This window comes from Dipodomys merriami, unplaced genomic scaffold, assembly GCF_024711535.1.
Source record: "Dipodomys merriami isolate MVZ:Mamm:240054 unplaced genomic scaffold, mDipMer1.0.p SCAF_17, whole genome shotgun sequence".
In the NCBI taxonomy this organism is placed as follows: domain Eukaryota; kingdom Metazoa; phylum Chordata; class Mammalia; order Rodentia; family Heteromyidae; genus Dipodomys; species Dipodomys merriami.
Genome location: NW_027203048.1, coordinates 8254635 through 8269304, shown reverse-complemented (window position 1 = coordinate 8269304; position 14670 = coordinate 8254635). Strand labels below are relative to the sequence as shown.

Below are 14670 nucleotides of genomic sequence, written 5' to 3'. Positions count from 1 at the left end.
TTAATTTTAATTTATTTATTTAATTATCAATTTTCTGGGGGGCCAGTCCTGGAGCTTGAACTCAGGCCTGGGCATGACCCTGAGCTTCTTTTGCTCAAGGCTAGCTCTCTACCACTTGAACCACAGTGCCACTTCTGGCTTTTTCTGTTTATGTGGTACTGAGGACTCAAACCCAGGACTTCATGCATGCTACACAAGCACTGTACCACTAAGCCACATCCCCAGCCTAATTTTTAATTTCTTTTTGGTCGGTCTTGGGGGCTGAACTCTGGGCCTGGGCGCTGTCCCTCAGCTCTTCAGCTCAAGGCTAGTGCTCTACCACTTGAGCCACAGCTCCACTTCTGGCTTTTTCTGCTTATGTGGTGCTGAGGAATCGACCCCAGGGCTTCATGCATGCAAGGCAAGCACTCTACCACTGAGTCACCTTCCCAGCCCTAGAAAAGAATTTTTTAGGCTTTCCTTCCTGGTACTGGCTTTGATCCTCAGCTCTCAGCCTCCTAAGTAGCTGGGATTGCAGGTGTGTGCCATATGTGCCCTGCTTTGGTTTTGCTTCTTCATTCAGGTTCAGATGGATTCTTCCACAGTGGGCTCGCGTGTTCTCTCCTCTTCTCCCAAGCTAGACTTTGAAGCTTAGAGTGAAGTGGAACTCTTGGGCCAGGCTAGAAGTTGAAGGCTATGCGAGAAAGGAGCCTGCCAGCTCTTGGCCACAGGGCAAGTCGTCTGTCTGCTCATCACAAAGGCTACAGCTCCTGGTAGTGGCCTAGGGGCCAACAGGGCCTTTTTCCAAGGTGTTCGGGCACAAAAAGGCCGTCCTGGGTGAGGCCCTCGGGAACCACCCCCAAGACCAACCTGTCCCGGGCCTCAGGCTCGCCCCATCCGACTTTCCAAACGTTGGGGAGAGCCAAGGCATAAGGGAGCCCCCTCCCCCGGGTGCTGTGATAGTCACCTCCAAATGCCAGCGAGGCAGCTGGCAGCCCGGCGCGCGCACACGGGCCACACGGCTCATTTCACCCAGGTCTCAGCCGCGCCACACCGGGGTGCTAAGCCTCTCCCCGTCCGGAGCTGGAGAGCCCACCCGACCTTCATTAAGTTCTTTCCCGCCTAGGGCCGGCAGGTGCGCGTTTCGGCAGGGTGGTGCGAAGGGCAGCTGGGCGCCCCGCCGGGAAGCCCCCTCCCGCGCCTCGGCCCCAGCCGCTCGCCCGCGCGCGCGGCCGGGGAGGGCACGTCCGGCGCCCACCCCGCAGGTATATAAGCACGGAGGAGAGCCGCCGGGCCCCAGTGGGCCGAGCGCCGGAGCGGCCGCCCAGCACTCCCGGCCTGGAGCCCCCCGGAGCCCCCGGAGCCGAGCGCAGCCTCCCCGCCGCAGGTAAGGGCGCACGGGGCGCACGGGCGCCGGACCCCGCCCGGGACCTCGGCACGCGCCGCCCGTGGGCAAGGCGGCCTCGGGCCCCCGGGGAGCGTCCCGGTCCCGAGTTCTTGGCAAACTTGGTGAGCTGACGGCGGCGTGGCCGGACAGCCGGGCTGAGCCCCGGCCGAGGGCGGAGGGCCGCCACGCCGCCGAGGGCGCGGGCGCCCCGGCTCCCCGCGGGCTCTCGGCGCCCGGGTGGGGAAACGGAGGCAGTGGGCGAGTAGGACCCTCGGGGGAGATCTTGGGACCGCGGCCGTTTTCGAGTCTTCTTTCTGATTTTCCGAGTGTTTGCCACGTCTTCAAAGGAAGCCGCCCCGCACAGAGCGACCACGACCGTGGGGAGGCCCGAGGGAAATAAACTTTCTGTCCGGAGAGGTTTTTAGCGTTAACTCTTGGGCGCCCCAAAGCACGTTGCAGCGCCGGTCTTGGCACGCCCGAGGCCGCTGTCCTACGGTGTCCGCGGGATTGTGGGGTCAAGGACGGAATCCGGGCTTGTCCAAGGCCCGGCTAGGGTTAAAAACAGGTGCCCCGCCGGGAGCTGTCCAAGGTCCTGAAACGCCCGGGCTGGATTTTGGATGTCCCCAGCCCGACTACAGCGGGACCCGCACCCTGCAGACCCAGGCGGCCGTCGGGGCACCCGGGCGCGGGCGCGGGGCATTTACAAGGACGGGAGGAAAGCCCGCGTCGCACACTCTCTGTGGGCCAAAGAGTGGCCTTCACGGAGAGACCGGGAGGAGCCAAGGAAAAGGAAAAGTGCGCCTTTATGTATCCCTCCACAAGGTAATGTACACATTTAATTTTCCCTCAGACGGGGATAGGACTTGATGCATTGTGTCATTACATGTACGGAGAGGAAACCACATTTCTGCTTCTTGAATCTGTACCGAAGAGCATGGCAGTGTGGAGTTTCAGAGTAACAAACGAATGTCGTTCTATTATAAAATTACCGTCAAGATGAGCAGATGTTTCTATTTTCCGGGGCTTTCAAAGGACAAAGAAACCCTACTTTTTTATGCTTGCTTAAAAAAATGACATAAGATACTATTGTTCGTTGTAGGAAAAAGACACTTAAGCGAAATGTAAGTTGCTTTCAGGCAACCATTGGATTTTTTACGTATGGAGGAGGAGCTGGGGGAAGGGCAGGGAGCAGGATTTACAGCCCGGCTAGTAGGCAGGAGAGGTGAGGAAATGCTCTCTGGGGCTTCTCAGGAAGGCTTGAAGTCAGGGTGTAGACCCTTAGACAATTCAGGCCATCCGCAACGACCAACTTCGAGGAGAAATGAAGTGTAGTTGAGGAGACTTTCATGCCTCTATGATTTTTTATTCTACTAATACATTATTTTATATTAGCCACCTTTTTCTTCTTCTACTTCTCCAGCAATATCTGGGTGAGTCGCAGTCCTGAATGTGCTAGATGCTCTCAGTGCTTTGGTGTAATTGACTTGGCCACCGAGTTCAGGCTGCCTGCTTCAACTAGAAGGTCAGCAGGCTACAACAGAAGTGGTCTATCACTGATTAGAAGGAGCCAGCAAGGTTGACCAAGCACCCCTAACTGCCCCTTGGGCTTAGGTGCTGCCCGGTCAGCTTCCTGGCTGCCAGCGCCATCTAATGGCTTGTCGGAAAACACGCAGCGGATGCCCTGTGCCCACTTTGAAGCTAGTCCTGAGCAGGCCAAGTTCTTGGGGAATGGGGCAGGGGTGGGACAGAGAGAAGGAAGTGGCTTCCTGAAGTAGACAGTGAGGGCCAGGGAGAACTTTTACTTCCAAAAACATCTCCTCTAAAAAAAGACTCAGCCCACACCCCTCTAAATGAGAGCTTTCTCTCAGGCAAATTTACTTCACGATGCAAATGTACATTAAGTGGTGACAAGACACTTAGTCATCTATACCTTAAGGTGAATTTCTTTGATCATCTAATGAAATTTGTAACAGCTCTTGGAGAAGATCTTTTGAATGCCAAAGTGATTGTAGAATTGGTGGTGAGCTGATTACAGAATAGGGTGATTTCAGGGGCTCCCCCGGGTGAGAAGAAATATAGCAATGTAAGAGCTAGAGGTGTTGGAGAAGGACAAGGCTGTTGGGGACAAAGACACTGTGGGTTTCCTGCCCTGAATTCTGGTCTCTTGATGACAACCTCCACTCAAAGGTACTTCCTGGATTCTCCAATGGTATCTTCAGTATTTATTCACACTGGAGGTAGCTCCCTTCCACTCTCTCTGTCCATCACTCTCCCCACCTAACACCCACATACTCAAATCCAGATCTTTGACAGATCGCCAGATCTCTGGAGAACAAGAAGCCTGTATTCAGATGATGAGCCAGTTTAAGAGAACAAGGACCAGCTTTAAAAATAAATCTCTCGGGGCTGGGAAGGTGGCTCAGTGGTAGAGTGCTTGCCTTGCAAGCACCACATAAGCAGTAAAAGCTGGAAGTGGGGCTGAGGCTTAAATGGTAGAGCGCTAGTCTACAGTTGAAGAGCTGGGGGACAACGCCCAGGCCTAGAGTTCAGGCCCCACGACCAACAAACAAATAAATAAAAAAATCTCTCCCGGAGCTGGAATGTAGCTCAGTGGTACATGCAAGACCCTAGCTTCGATCTCCAGCATCACAAAGAGAGAGTAAGCCTCTCCATAATTACTGCGGTTTGAGAAGCAGTGATCACCTGAATGAACCGTGTGCAGGACACAAACCACAGGGACAGTTTTATTTGCCCTTTATGCAAATTTAATATTTATGGACAATACTTTTAGAGAAGTGAAAGGATCTTTGTAGAGGAGGGGGGTTGGAAGAGCATCTCGATCAGAAACCCAGTCCTTTATCCTTCTCATCCATTTTATGTGAAGTGTTAGAACTATTGCTTCCACAGCGTGCAGGGAACTAAGAAAGCTCTGTGCTAGAAACTCTATAACTTAGCTTTACCTGTCATGAACATGAAAGTTATTATCTCTCCCTTGGGCTTTGATTTTTCCTATCTCATATATATGAAGGGCTGGAGCAAGTGATTCCCAAATAGCTTCCAGCCCTGATCTCCTTAGGGGTCTGGTTTTAACATGAGATGAAAGGAAAACTGTCCATCACTGTCCTGGGTCCCATTTCCCCTCTTGCCTCCCACAGCCCCTTCTCGGCATCACTCCTGTCCTCAAAAAGCCTTGGACTCCACAAGTGAGTGTTGTTAATGTTGGCTCACGGTTCTTCCTGGGGACTGGCCAACATTGTTCTGGTCGCTGCAGGGGTTCCACCAACTTGTTTGCTTCTGCAGAACCTCAGCCTGCCACCTGGAAGATGCCGAGGTCGTGTTACAGTCGCCCAGGGGCCCTGCTGCTGGCCTTGCTGCTTCAGGCCTCCATGGAAGTGCGTGGCTGGTGTCTGGAGAGTAGCCAGTGTCAGGACCTTTCCACGGAAAGCAATCTGCTGGTATGTGCATGGTGGGTCATGGATGCCACCTGGTGTGGGCACCAGAGGGGACTAGTGCTGGGATAGCTCAAAAGAAAAGGGTGGGGGAAGGGAACATTTATTTCCATTGACTGGGTAACCCGGGATAGGAGCAAAGCTTTGCTGGGAAAACTGAAAACAAACTTGGCAGAAAGCCAGGCTCCCAGAAGCATGAGATTTTTTGGTACCAGTTACCAAGAAAGTGGTCTCTCTGGGGCAGGAGGGTGTGGCTCACAGCCGATGAGAGGAGGGAGCAGCTTCAAAGAGATGGGTCTTGTCCACAATTTCTGTTTCATTATCCCAACCTCCTCATGTGTCTTCTATGGAGACCCCACACCATTTAAACTAGTTAGTGCCATATCAACAATAATTGCTCCTTCAACTAATTCTATATCACTGACCATTTTAGCTCCCAAATTATGCCTTTTAAAAATAGCCTCACATCACCATTTTACTCCATATTTCTTCTCCTTTTATCTACTATCTACTCCTTTTATCTTCAAAGCCAGATGGGTATCTCCACTAAAGGGAGACTAGAAGGAGAAGGAAAAACCTTTTGTTTCTCCTAGTGCTAAGGATCAAACCCAGGGTCTCACACATAGTAGGCAAATGCTCTACTTCTGAGCCACACCCTCCTGCCCCAGAGAGACAACTTTCTTGGTAACTGGTACCAAAAAATCTCATGCTTCAAGGGCCCTGGCTTTCTGCCAAGTTTGTTTTCCATTTTCCTAGCATGTCAAGGTCCATTGTGTCAGGTCACCACAAGTTATGAGTGTGTATGTGCATATGTTTGTGTGTGCCTACCATGTGTATGTGTGCTCAGCACCTGCCAAATCAAAATGGAATATCCATCATTATATCCGGTGTGTTTTGTCAATGGTGTACTGAATTTAAGTGATGGGAGAAAACTTTAAAACACAGAGCAGATTCTATGTATAAAATAGAAACAAGAAGCCTGGGGGATTCTAAGAGTTCCATTTCAGGGAAATCCAAAAGACACCCACTGTATAGCTTCTTTTGTTGAGACTTCACCAGGAAGGGAGCACTGTACACAGAGCTCATGGGTTCTAGTTCCACTTCTGTTGCCAGTAAGAGTTGATCAATGACCTTAACCAGGTCCTTTCATCTCTCAGCTTCCTGTTTCATTATGTGACTAAGGGTGGTGAGCCTATATTACATTGTTTTCATTTTCCACAGTTAACATTTGGCATGTTATAATTCTGAATTCCAATTTGCTAAACTCAGTGGGATCCTTTAGTAGTTCCTAAGCAAATGAAAGACTCAAGGCTGTAGTCTATGGGCCATTTTCCTAAGCAAATTGAGTCCTCTATGGACAGATAGTAGAAACACCAGCTCCACAGAAATAACTCTGGCTTCCTACTCTCCCCCTTAGCCAAAATGAGGTGGCAGGAAAGTGAACCATCTTGTCCCAAATTTCAGACTAAGGGAAGGTATAAGGAAATCAGTTCTGAGGACACAAACGGCCCACTGGATGCTGGAAAGCTTTGAGACACAGTGCAAGGAAAGGGCTGGGGGTTAAGGCATGAAGTAGAGACTGGGGTAGCATTGAGGAATTGTTGTAAGTACACGCCTAGAAATCTATCACTTGAAATTTTCTCCTAAATTCCAGTCCTGTGCCTCTCCTGATCTTGAACCGTAAGTACTCAGTATCAAGTACCCACAATGGCCATCCATCTGCTTTAGGGGAAGGAATTCCTACAAAGGGAATAATACATATAATGCATGGTAGGGCCCAGCTCTCAAGTCCATGGGAGGACAGACCGTGGAGTGCAGCGCTGATGGGGCAGGAAAGATGTCCAGGTGCGGGCATGGCGGCCTCCACGTGAGGCGTGGCCTCTAGCGTCCGGAGGAGCAGGCGAGGCCCGGGGAGAGGCGCGGGAGGCCGCAGGGCCCGGCTCCCTCACGCGCTCTCTTTCCAGGCGTGCCTCCGGGCCTGCAAGCCCGACCTCTCCGCCGAGACGCCTGTGTTTCCGGGCAACGGCGACGAGCAGCCATTGGCCGAGAACCCCCGGAAGTACGTCATGAGCCACTTCCGCTGGGACCGCTTCGGCCGCCGCAACAGCAGCAGCAGCAGCAGCAGCAATGGCGGCGCCGGGCAGAAGCGCGAGGAGGAGGTCGCGGCGGGCGAAGGCCGCGTCCCGGTGCCCCTCCGTAGCGTCGGGCTCCCCGGCGGCGAGGGCGCCGAGCCGAGCCCACGCGAGGGCAAGCGCTCCTACTCCATGGAGCACTTCCGCTGGGGCAAGCCGGTGGGCAAGAAGCGGCGCCCCGTAAAGGTGTACCCCAACGGCGCGGAGGACGAGTCGGCCGAGGCCTTCCCCCTGGAGTTCAGGAGGGAGCTGGCGGGCCAGCGGCCCGGGGCAGCGCCCGACCCCGGCGCCAGCGACCCCGACCTGGAGTACGGCCTGGAGCCCGAGGCCGAGAAGAAGGACGACGGGTCCTACCAGATGGAGCACTTCCGCTGGGGCAGCCCGCGCAAGGACAAGCGCTACGGGGGCTTCATGAGCTCGGAGAAGAGCCAGACGCCGCTGGTGACGCTGTTCAAGAACGCCATCATCAAGAACGCCCACAAGAAGGGCCAGTGAGGCGCAGGGCTCTGGGCTCCCGTCCTCGCCTGGCGTCCTGTCGCCTCTCAGCCCCGGAGATCCGCTCCTGGGCCCGGGCAGTGCCGGGGCATCCAGCCTCCTAAAGCTGCCTTGTAGTTAGGGAATAAAATCTTTCCAATTTCATAGCTGACTCGGACTCTGTAGACTCTGGTTTAAAAGAAAAAGTACTCTCTCAGCCATCAGAGAGAGCAAAAAAAAAAAAAAAAAAAAAGGTTTTCAGTGGTCGGGTGGCATATTTCATTGGAGGTAGGGACAATGGAAAGAAAATACCTCCACCTCTCTACCTCCAGTAAATGAGTGGAGACCAACATCTTCATGTTCCACACCTTCATTATGTTGCAAACACAGCAGAGTGACCACATCTATGTGGTCAGGTCAGACACTGAAAGGGCAACTTCTGAGGCTCACACACCACTAGAAAGGCACCCTGGGCTATCAGGTGGAAGTTGCGGTCATCCCTTTCAGGATCTGAGTTCTGGCAATACTCTTCCATGTTTCTGACCTTAGGCAAGTGAACTTCTCCAACTTCTCAGTTGCTTCCTAAGAACTTTGGCCAGGATTAAAGGAGAAAATGGATGAGAGCCAAGTGTGAGAGCTGAGAATTGCTATCAGTTCTAATCTGGCCAAAGATACAGACCCATAAAGATACGTATCTTTTAATACAATATACACAGGCTTCTACCAGTCCCTCTGCCTCAAGTTTTGAGGTCCTGTCTCCTGCCTCAATGTGTCCCAACTCCTCCCTCCTGTGTTGTCCAATGACAGTCCTTCTCTTCCTTTCCAGACTTCACTATCACAACTGGCCCTAACCAGTTGTTCTCCAGCCTATCATATGCAAACTACTCTTGAATGTATACAAAAGCTTGCTCTTCTCTACTCAGACTCCCTGGCCTACAAGCCGAGTGCTATCCTCAAATTTCCCATCATGTATAGAGTAAGGCAGGCAAGGCCCTTGTCAACCAAGCTTACTCTCCTTACTGAACCTTTCTGAGGATGAAGGCTCTGCCTGATTCCCACTGGTCTCACTGATCACTACCTAGAAGGCCTGGACTTTTCTCATCATTCCAAATGCCTTTTTTTTTTTTCTCAACATAAGTCACCTCAAATCCATCTCCACTGGGCAAATCATGCTCTCTCCCAGCTACCTATCTCTGCTCATCTTCAGGGTTTCCACTAGTGGAGGGCGTGTTACCTGGCTAGGATACCAAACAACCATATACGCAAGTGCTGTCCCCTCAGGGAAACTCCAAGATATGTAGGACAGAAGCCAGGTGTCATGTTTCTTGGGTCTCCTTGTGTTTTCACCATGCTGCGGTCACAGATTTGTAAGCCACTTGTTCATAAGGGATGCACATACATGAGACTTACCTTAGACTTATCAGTGAATGCCATATATTAAAGCTAGATAGAAGCTAGGTGTCAGTGGCTCACTTTTGTAATCCTAGTGACTCAGGAGGCTGAGACCTGGATAATTGTGGTTTATAGCCAGCCCAGATAAAGTCCACAAGACTCAATCTCCAATTAACTAACAAATGCTGGGCTGAAGGTGTGGCTCAAGTGCTAGAGCACCAGCCATGAACAAGAAAATGGAGTGAAAATGAGCATTGTTACCAAGACCCGATAACAGCAAAAAAAAAAAAGTCAACCAATGGAAAATAATTTTATATGATAACACATATACATATTCCCCCTGTATTTGGTGCTGTGGGCATTTACAATGAAGGAGAATAGGGACTGAACCAGATAAGTCCTGGTGTGTGGCAAACCTGAGGGCCAAATTACGATTTCTGCAATGTGGTTTATAGGAAATGAGGTAGGAGAAAGAATGGCTGAGCCCTTCTGAGGATGCGCCCAGCTGAGCCCTGGCCTCAGGTTTCTATCTGGGTAGCATCCTTTCCCATCCCCTCCCCTCCTTCCTTTGGAGTCAGTCAGGTGAAGTAAGGGCCAGTGGGGGTGGCTAAATGTCAGCAGTACCTTGCTGATATTTTAAGATTCTGTTTTTATCTCCAGAAAACCATTTGCTTTGAAGAAATCAAGCATTCGACCATGTGGTGACAACATTAACATTTATTTGGAAAGGGCACTATGAAGGCTCATTGGGAAATTGCAACTGAATGCCCTAAAGAATGATTTTGCTAAGAGTCCTTCCCACGCTCCCTCCACTCCCCCTTTGCCCTCCCCTTCCCTAAAAATAATTCTAGTTTGATTCAACAAGTTTAAAAGACAGAAAACTGCCACAGGCACTAATTCTGCAGTCACATATAAATATGTCAGCTATTATATACATATATTGGCAACTACGAACTACATTACACACATGCACGCACACACACTCAGCCAGGCCATGAAGATTAAAATGGACAGACACACACATTACAATGTAAGGGCTGCAGCATTTCTGGACTTAAAACTCTACACTCCATATGCCAGAATCAACAGTCATGGAGGAAGAGCTCAAGGGAAGGTGCTGAGCTCAGGAGGACCTGTGGTCTCCTGGAGGGGAGAGGACCTACCTGTCAGTCAGCCTTGTGCTAAAGGAAAACCAAAGAAGTCCTTCCTCCTCTCCCCACTAACTAGCCAGGGTCCAGGATAGGGTCCATGATTTTCCCTATGCAATCTTCAGACCTAGGCCCAAGTTGGGGTAAAGGGCCACAGTAACCAATTACTAGGGTAACATACTGCTCTGACTCCTCCCCAGATACTATTTTTGAGTTGGCCTGTTCTGATGACTTCACTTTTGCCTTGAAACGTAATAGCCCAGCAATTCAGGTCTTGCTCTTCCCTTAGGTTCCCATACCAGCCAGCTACCATCTTCTTGAAAGTATTGGGGTTTGAACTCAGGGCCTTGCACTTGCTTTTTTTTTTTTAGTTCTACCAATTGAGTCATGCCTCCTAGTCCTCCTTTTTGCTGATTATTTGGGGGATGGAAGCTTACAGATTTTTCTGCCTTGGTTAGTTTCAAACCATGGTCCTCCAGATTTCAGCCTCCTGAGTAGCTAGGATTACAGGTGTGAGCCACTGGTGCCTAGCTTATGTATTTTTATGACTCAATTCCTCAAATCATTCATACCTAAACAATTCTATCATGAGGACACCAACTGTCTATTCCTTTCCCACAGAGATCTCATGGGAGGGGGTGGAGGGGGGAGGCATGTCGGTTCCCTTGGGCTCAAGCTTACAATAGAGAAGGGGAGAGGAAAGAATCATGAGATGCTGCTGCCAGATGGCCTACAGGCAGGACATGGGACTTGATACTAGGTTCTTCCATTGAGATCCTACCTCTTTCAGGGCTTTGATGGGGTGACATAATTTGTGCTCATCATTTAATTTTCTGCCAGATTAACAATCACCTTAAACTTCCGACTTTAAGGCATTCCTGACTAGGATCCAGATTCTACTCCATGTCAGCAGGAACCTATATCCTACTGAGTGTGGACTTCAATGGAAACTGAAAAGAGAGCTCACAGAAAAAAAAATGCAGCCTCTTGCTCAACAGCATAGCTTAAAGAAAAAGCTGCCCCGGGGCAGCAATCCAGCCCACTTGGATGGAAGCCCTAAGTCTTTTCTTTTCTTTCCCAGAAGCAGGGAGGAACCTCTAGAAAAGGGTCCCATGTCGTAGAACCAAGTCCTTCAGGCAGTGCTCAGGGTGAAGTTGCTATGGGGACCCTAATTAATGTGGAAACAAGAAAGTAGTGAGCATCTCTTATCAAAGATGAACACGGGTAAAAGATGGATAATTGATGAGGAAAGGTATGTTTGTGGGGCTCAAGGTTTAGATTCACTTCAAGGATTGTTTGTTGAAAGTTATTTTAAACTTGGCTTCTGAATAAAGAGATAATAAAGAGAAATCTAAGTCCATGCTTGTAAGGTTGGGTTGAGACAAAACCCCACAGAAATAGCCAAAAAGCCCTGGGAAGCAGGGCCTCAGCCAGGGCTCTGTGACCATGCAGGCTGTGCAGGAGCTATGTGCATACAGCACCAGGTAGTGACCATAGGAAAAGAGCTGTATCCTAAATGAGGGAACTACAGGGGGTCTGTCAGTCCCCTTGCCATGGCATTTAGTGCACATGCGTTAGGAACTGCATGCGTTAGGTTCTCCTGATTTTAGAATTCACTCATCAATCCTAACAATCAGGCTCTCACTGGGTATCTGCACAGAGTCATGTATAGGATGTGATCTGAGGGTATCTTCCCCATTCTGGTCCACTGATAAAAACTTTGCCTTTTGAGTCAAGAAATCTCTTTACTCTCCTGTCTTAAAAAAAAAAAGTACATTCTCCAGCGAGAGAACATTTGAGCATCCATAACTTCCTGAGTGATGTCAGCTCAGGAAAGCTATGGGAAGTCTAAAAGAAGAGGGGGCTACTCTGGACCACAGGGCCTAGCCCCTGGAGGAGGTGCAGATGAGATTCTGCCAATGGTGCTGAGGGGCACAGAGGCACCTGGAGGAAAGACTGGGAAAGGGATGCAGGATGGAGCAGCTAGCAGCCTTTTGCATGCTCTGCCTGGCTCTGAGCCCATGGTTCTTAGCAAAGACCAGTGACACAGGAACAGGCAGACAGCACTAAGGACAAAGAAAGCCCAGAACTAAAAAGGTCTCCACTGCCTCTCCCCAGGCCACAAGCAAAGCCACTTGTCACCAGTGTCCCAGACTTTGTACAGACAGTGAAGAACTAATTCTGCTATTAGCTGCTAGACCCTTTTCCTCAAATGGGACATTCAAAAGGTGGATGTCTGATGTCCTTGAGTCCCGAAGTGCCACTCATCCGCTTCTCCCGCCCTCCTTCCCGACCCTGCTGGAATCTCTTCCATGGGAGGTGATGTGGCAGGCCTCAGGGACCCTGTATTTCTTCCCCCACTTTCCAGTTACCCAGAACCAATTACACTGTTCTGCCTTTCCTCAACCTAGATGCTGTGGAAACATCTTCAGATCCTTGAAAGACAGACACCAAGGAGAGAGAACTCAACCAACACAGAGAAACATCCAGAAAACAGAAAGCCACGGGAGGGCTACTACACGGTCCATCTGAACAAAGGCCATGAGAAGATGCTACAGAGGGACTAAGACTGGCCACACTTGTGCTCGAGACAGGAGGCAGGTCCCAGAGGAAACCAGCCACCCACATTGAGAGAAGCGGCCTTTCTGGACCCCCGGGCCGCCCATCCTGTCCTTCATTCCACCTTCATAGTCCCCCTCCCACCTGTGTCTCTACCTCCAACTCCTAACAGCTCAACATTCATTAGTAGTAGTAAGAAACAGACAACTGGAGGCTAAGCAAGAGAGGAAGAGACACTGGGACTTCAGTTGGGATGGAGGGGGACTGCAGGGTAAGAGGCCGCCATCTTCTAGCTACCATATTGTCACTTCTTTACTTGGTTCCTCTAAGTGCCATCTATGGCTTCCTTTGACTAACCAAGTCTGCCCTCCTCTGGTGGTGGCTGATGGGCCCCCACAGAGCTATCCCTAATGGAAACCATCTTCCCACCCACCAGGTTGGAGACCTAAGCCTTTTGGCTTCCCTCTGGAGACATTCCCATGATTCTCAGGCCCATACAGAAGACAAGGGCACAGGTGAGATGCTTTTTGGCTCCAGAGGACAGGTGGTGGGATCTCCCTCAGGGAAGACAAGGAGAAGGCGGGAGCCCCATCTTTCCAGAGAAGGCCTGGAGGCTCCACCTTGAGCAGGGGAAGTTCTCTCATCCAAGGGGACTGAGTTTCTCAGAGCTCGCAGCTGGATTTCCACGTGGTAGGGGTAGTTGTGAGGATGAGCCGTCGAGAGGACCCCGTCCCTCCTCCAGGGAGGACCACTTTTGGAATTCAGTACACACAGAGATCGGGGAACTTCATCTCGTAGACTGGGATGGAGTGGTTCTGTGGCTGGCCGTAGGCTGCAGTGATAGTTCCCGATGGGCTTGGAGGGGGCCTGAGTGAGACATATGGAGAAGAAAGGGGTAAAGCAGGCAATCTGTGGCCCCACCCCAGAGCAAGTCAACACAGCTCACATGCTGATGTCTGTTTGCACAGGAATTAGGGACCTGGTCATTCCACAGATCTCCAGGTTTTCAAGTTGCTCTAGAATTTATAGCTCAATCAAGTCTCTATGCAGATAAGACCACTGCTTTAGAAATCAAGTACAATCAGCCTGGGACACTAGGATCCCTTGCCCTTTCGACACTTTACCGAGCTAGCTTCTTTCCCTCTGATTTCCATTTCCTCATCTAGAGAGAGTTCATGGATGACTCTTGACTGGGGACCAAGGTGGAGGGTCCGGGGAGGACAGAATGCAGGTGTTTGAGGAGGTCTCAGCATGAGAAGCCTCATGATAGACACAGAGGAAGAGGCCCCCTCCTCAGGGCTACAGCTTACCGGATGGTGATCTCAAAGATCTGGTTGAGTTTGCTCTGCAGCAGTGATGCCTAAACACAAACAGAGAAAAAGTGAGCTGGGTTCCCATAATGCCTGCAGCTGACTCATAGGCCATGTGTCCACGGGGAGTCTCGAGTGCCCCGCAGGAGAAACTGTGGAAAGCAACCAGCTACAAGCTTCTCCTCAGCACTTGCACGCTGGACCCTGACTGTGGCTTCAGATCATTGAAGGCTGGCTGGGGACAGGACAGAGGGCCAGGAGCTCCAGGGATGACTTCAGCCAATTAAGGTCCTTGCTCCTGAGCCAGTTGCTAGGAAATGACTGCAGCCTTGGAGTGAGTGCCAGTTCTTTTGTTAGTTCACATGTGTCCAGTTACTGGGCCTTAACAGTGACTGAGCCAACTCAGTCCATAAAAGGTGCAGTGTCTATGAAGACGAGATGGGAAGTTAAAACATAGGCCTAGGAAAGTATTTTATTCAGCTGGAAAATATATAAATTGACATAAATATAAAATACAAGCTGAGCATGATGAGGCATACCTGTAATCCCAGAACTCAGCAGACTGAGGCACGAGGATCTCAAAGTCTTAAGCCAACTTGGGCTATACATAGAGAGTACTACACACACGCGCGCGCGCGCGCACGCGCACACACACACACACACACACACACACACACACACACACACACACACACACACACACACACACACACACAGACAGCTGGGCACAGTGGCTCATGCCTATAAGCCTAGCTACTTGGGAGGCTGAGACCAGGAGAATCATGGATCCAGGCCAGCCTAAGTAGAAAAGTGTGAGAAACTCCAGTTCTACAAAGGAAA

At 50.7% G+C, this 14670-nt stretch overlaps 2 protein-coding genes across 2 annotated transcripts in view; one reads left to right on the top strand and one right to left on the bottom strand.

Moving 5' to 3' along the window:
• The first annotated feature begins 4643 nt into the window (after positions 1–4643).
• Pomc (proopiomelanocortin) lies at positions 4644–7586 on the top strand. The gene is made up of 2 exons (XM_070024987.1): positions 4644–4821; positions 6780–7586. The coding sequence occupies exons 1-2, from the start codon at positions 4690–4692 to the stop codon at positions 7440–7442; spliced, it is 795 nt and encodes a 264-aa protein (XP_069881088.1). The 5' UTR covers positions 4644–4689; the 3' UTR covers positions 7443–7586.
• A 1929-nt stretch (positions 7587–9515) lies between these two features.
• The window catches only part of Efr3b (EFR3 homolog B), an 84550-nt gene continuing 79395 nt past the window's right edge, over positions 9516–14670 (bottom strand). Inside the window, exons 22-23 of the mRNA XM_070025148.1 lie at positions 13831–13880; positions 9516–13387 (exon numbers count right to left, since the gene is read on the bottom strand). Coding sequence (XP_069881249.1) covers positions 13282–13387; positions 13831–13880 — 156 coding nt within the window. The 3' untranslated portion in view covers positions 9516–13281. The remainder of the gene's footprint in view (positions 13388–13830; positions 13881–14670) is intronic.

Bases quoted from the DNA above. Each gene is read 5' to 3' on its own strand.
- Pomc (XM_070024987.1), top strand. From the start codon at position 4,690: ATGCCGAGGTCGTGTTACAGTCGCCCAGGGGCCCTGCTGCTGGCCTTG. The intron at 4,822-6,779 runs GTATGTGCATGG...CTCTCTTTCCAG, and splicing joins CCACGGAAAGCAATCTGCTG to GCGTGCCTCCGGGCCTGCAA.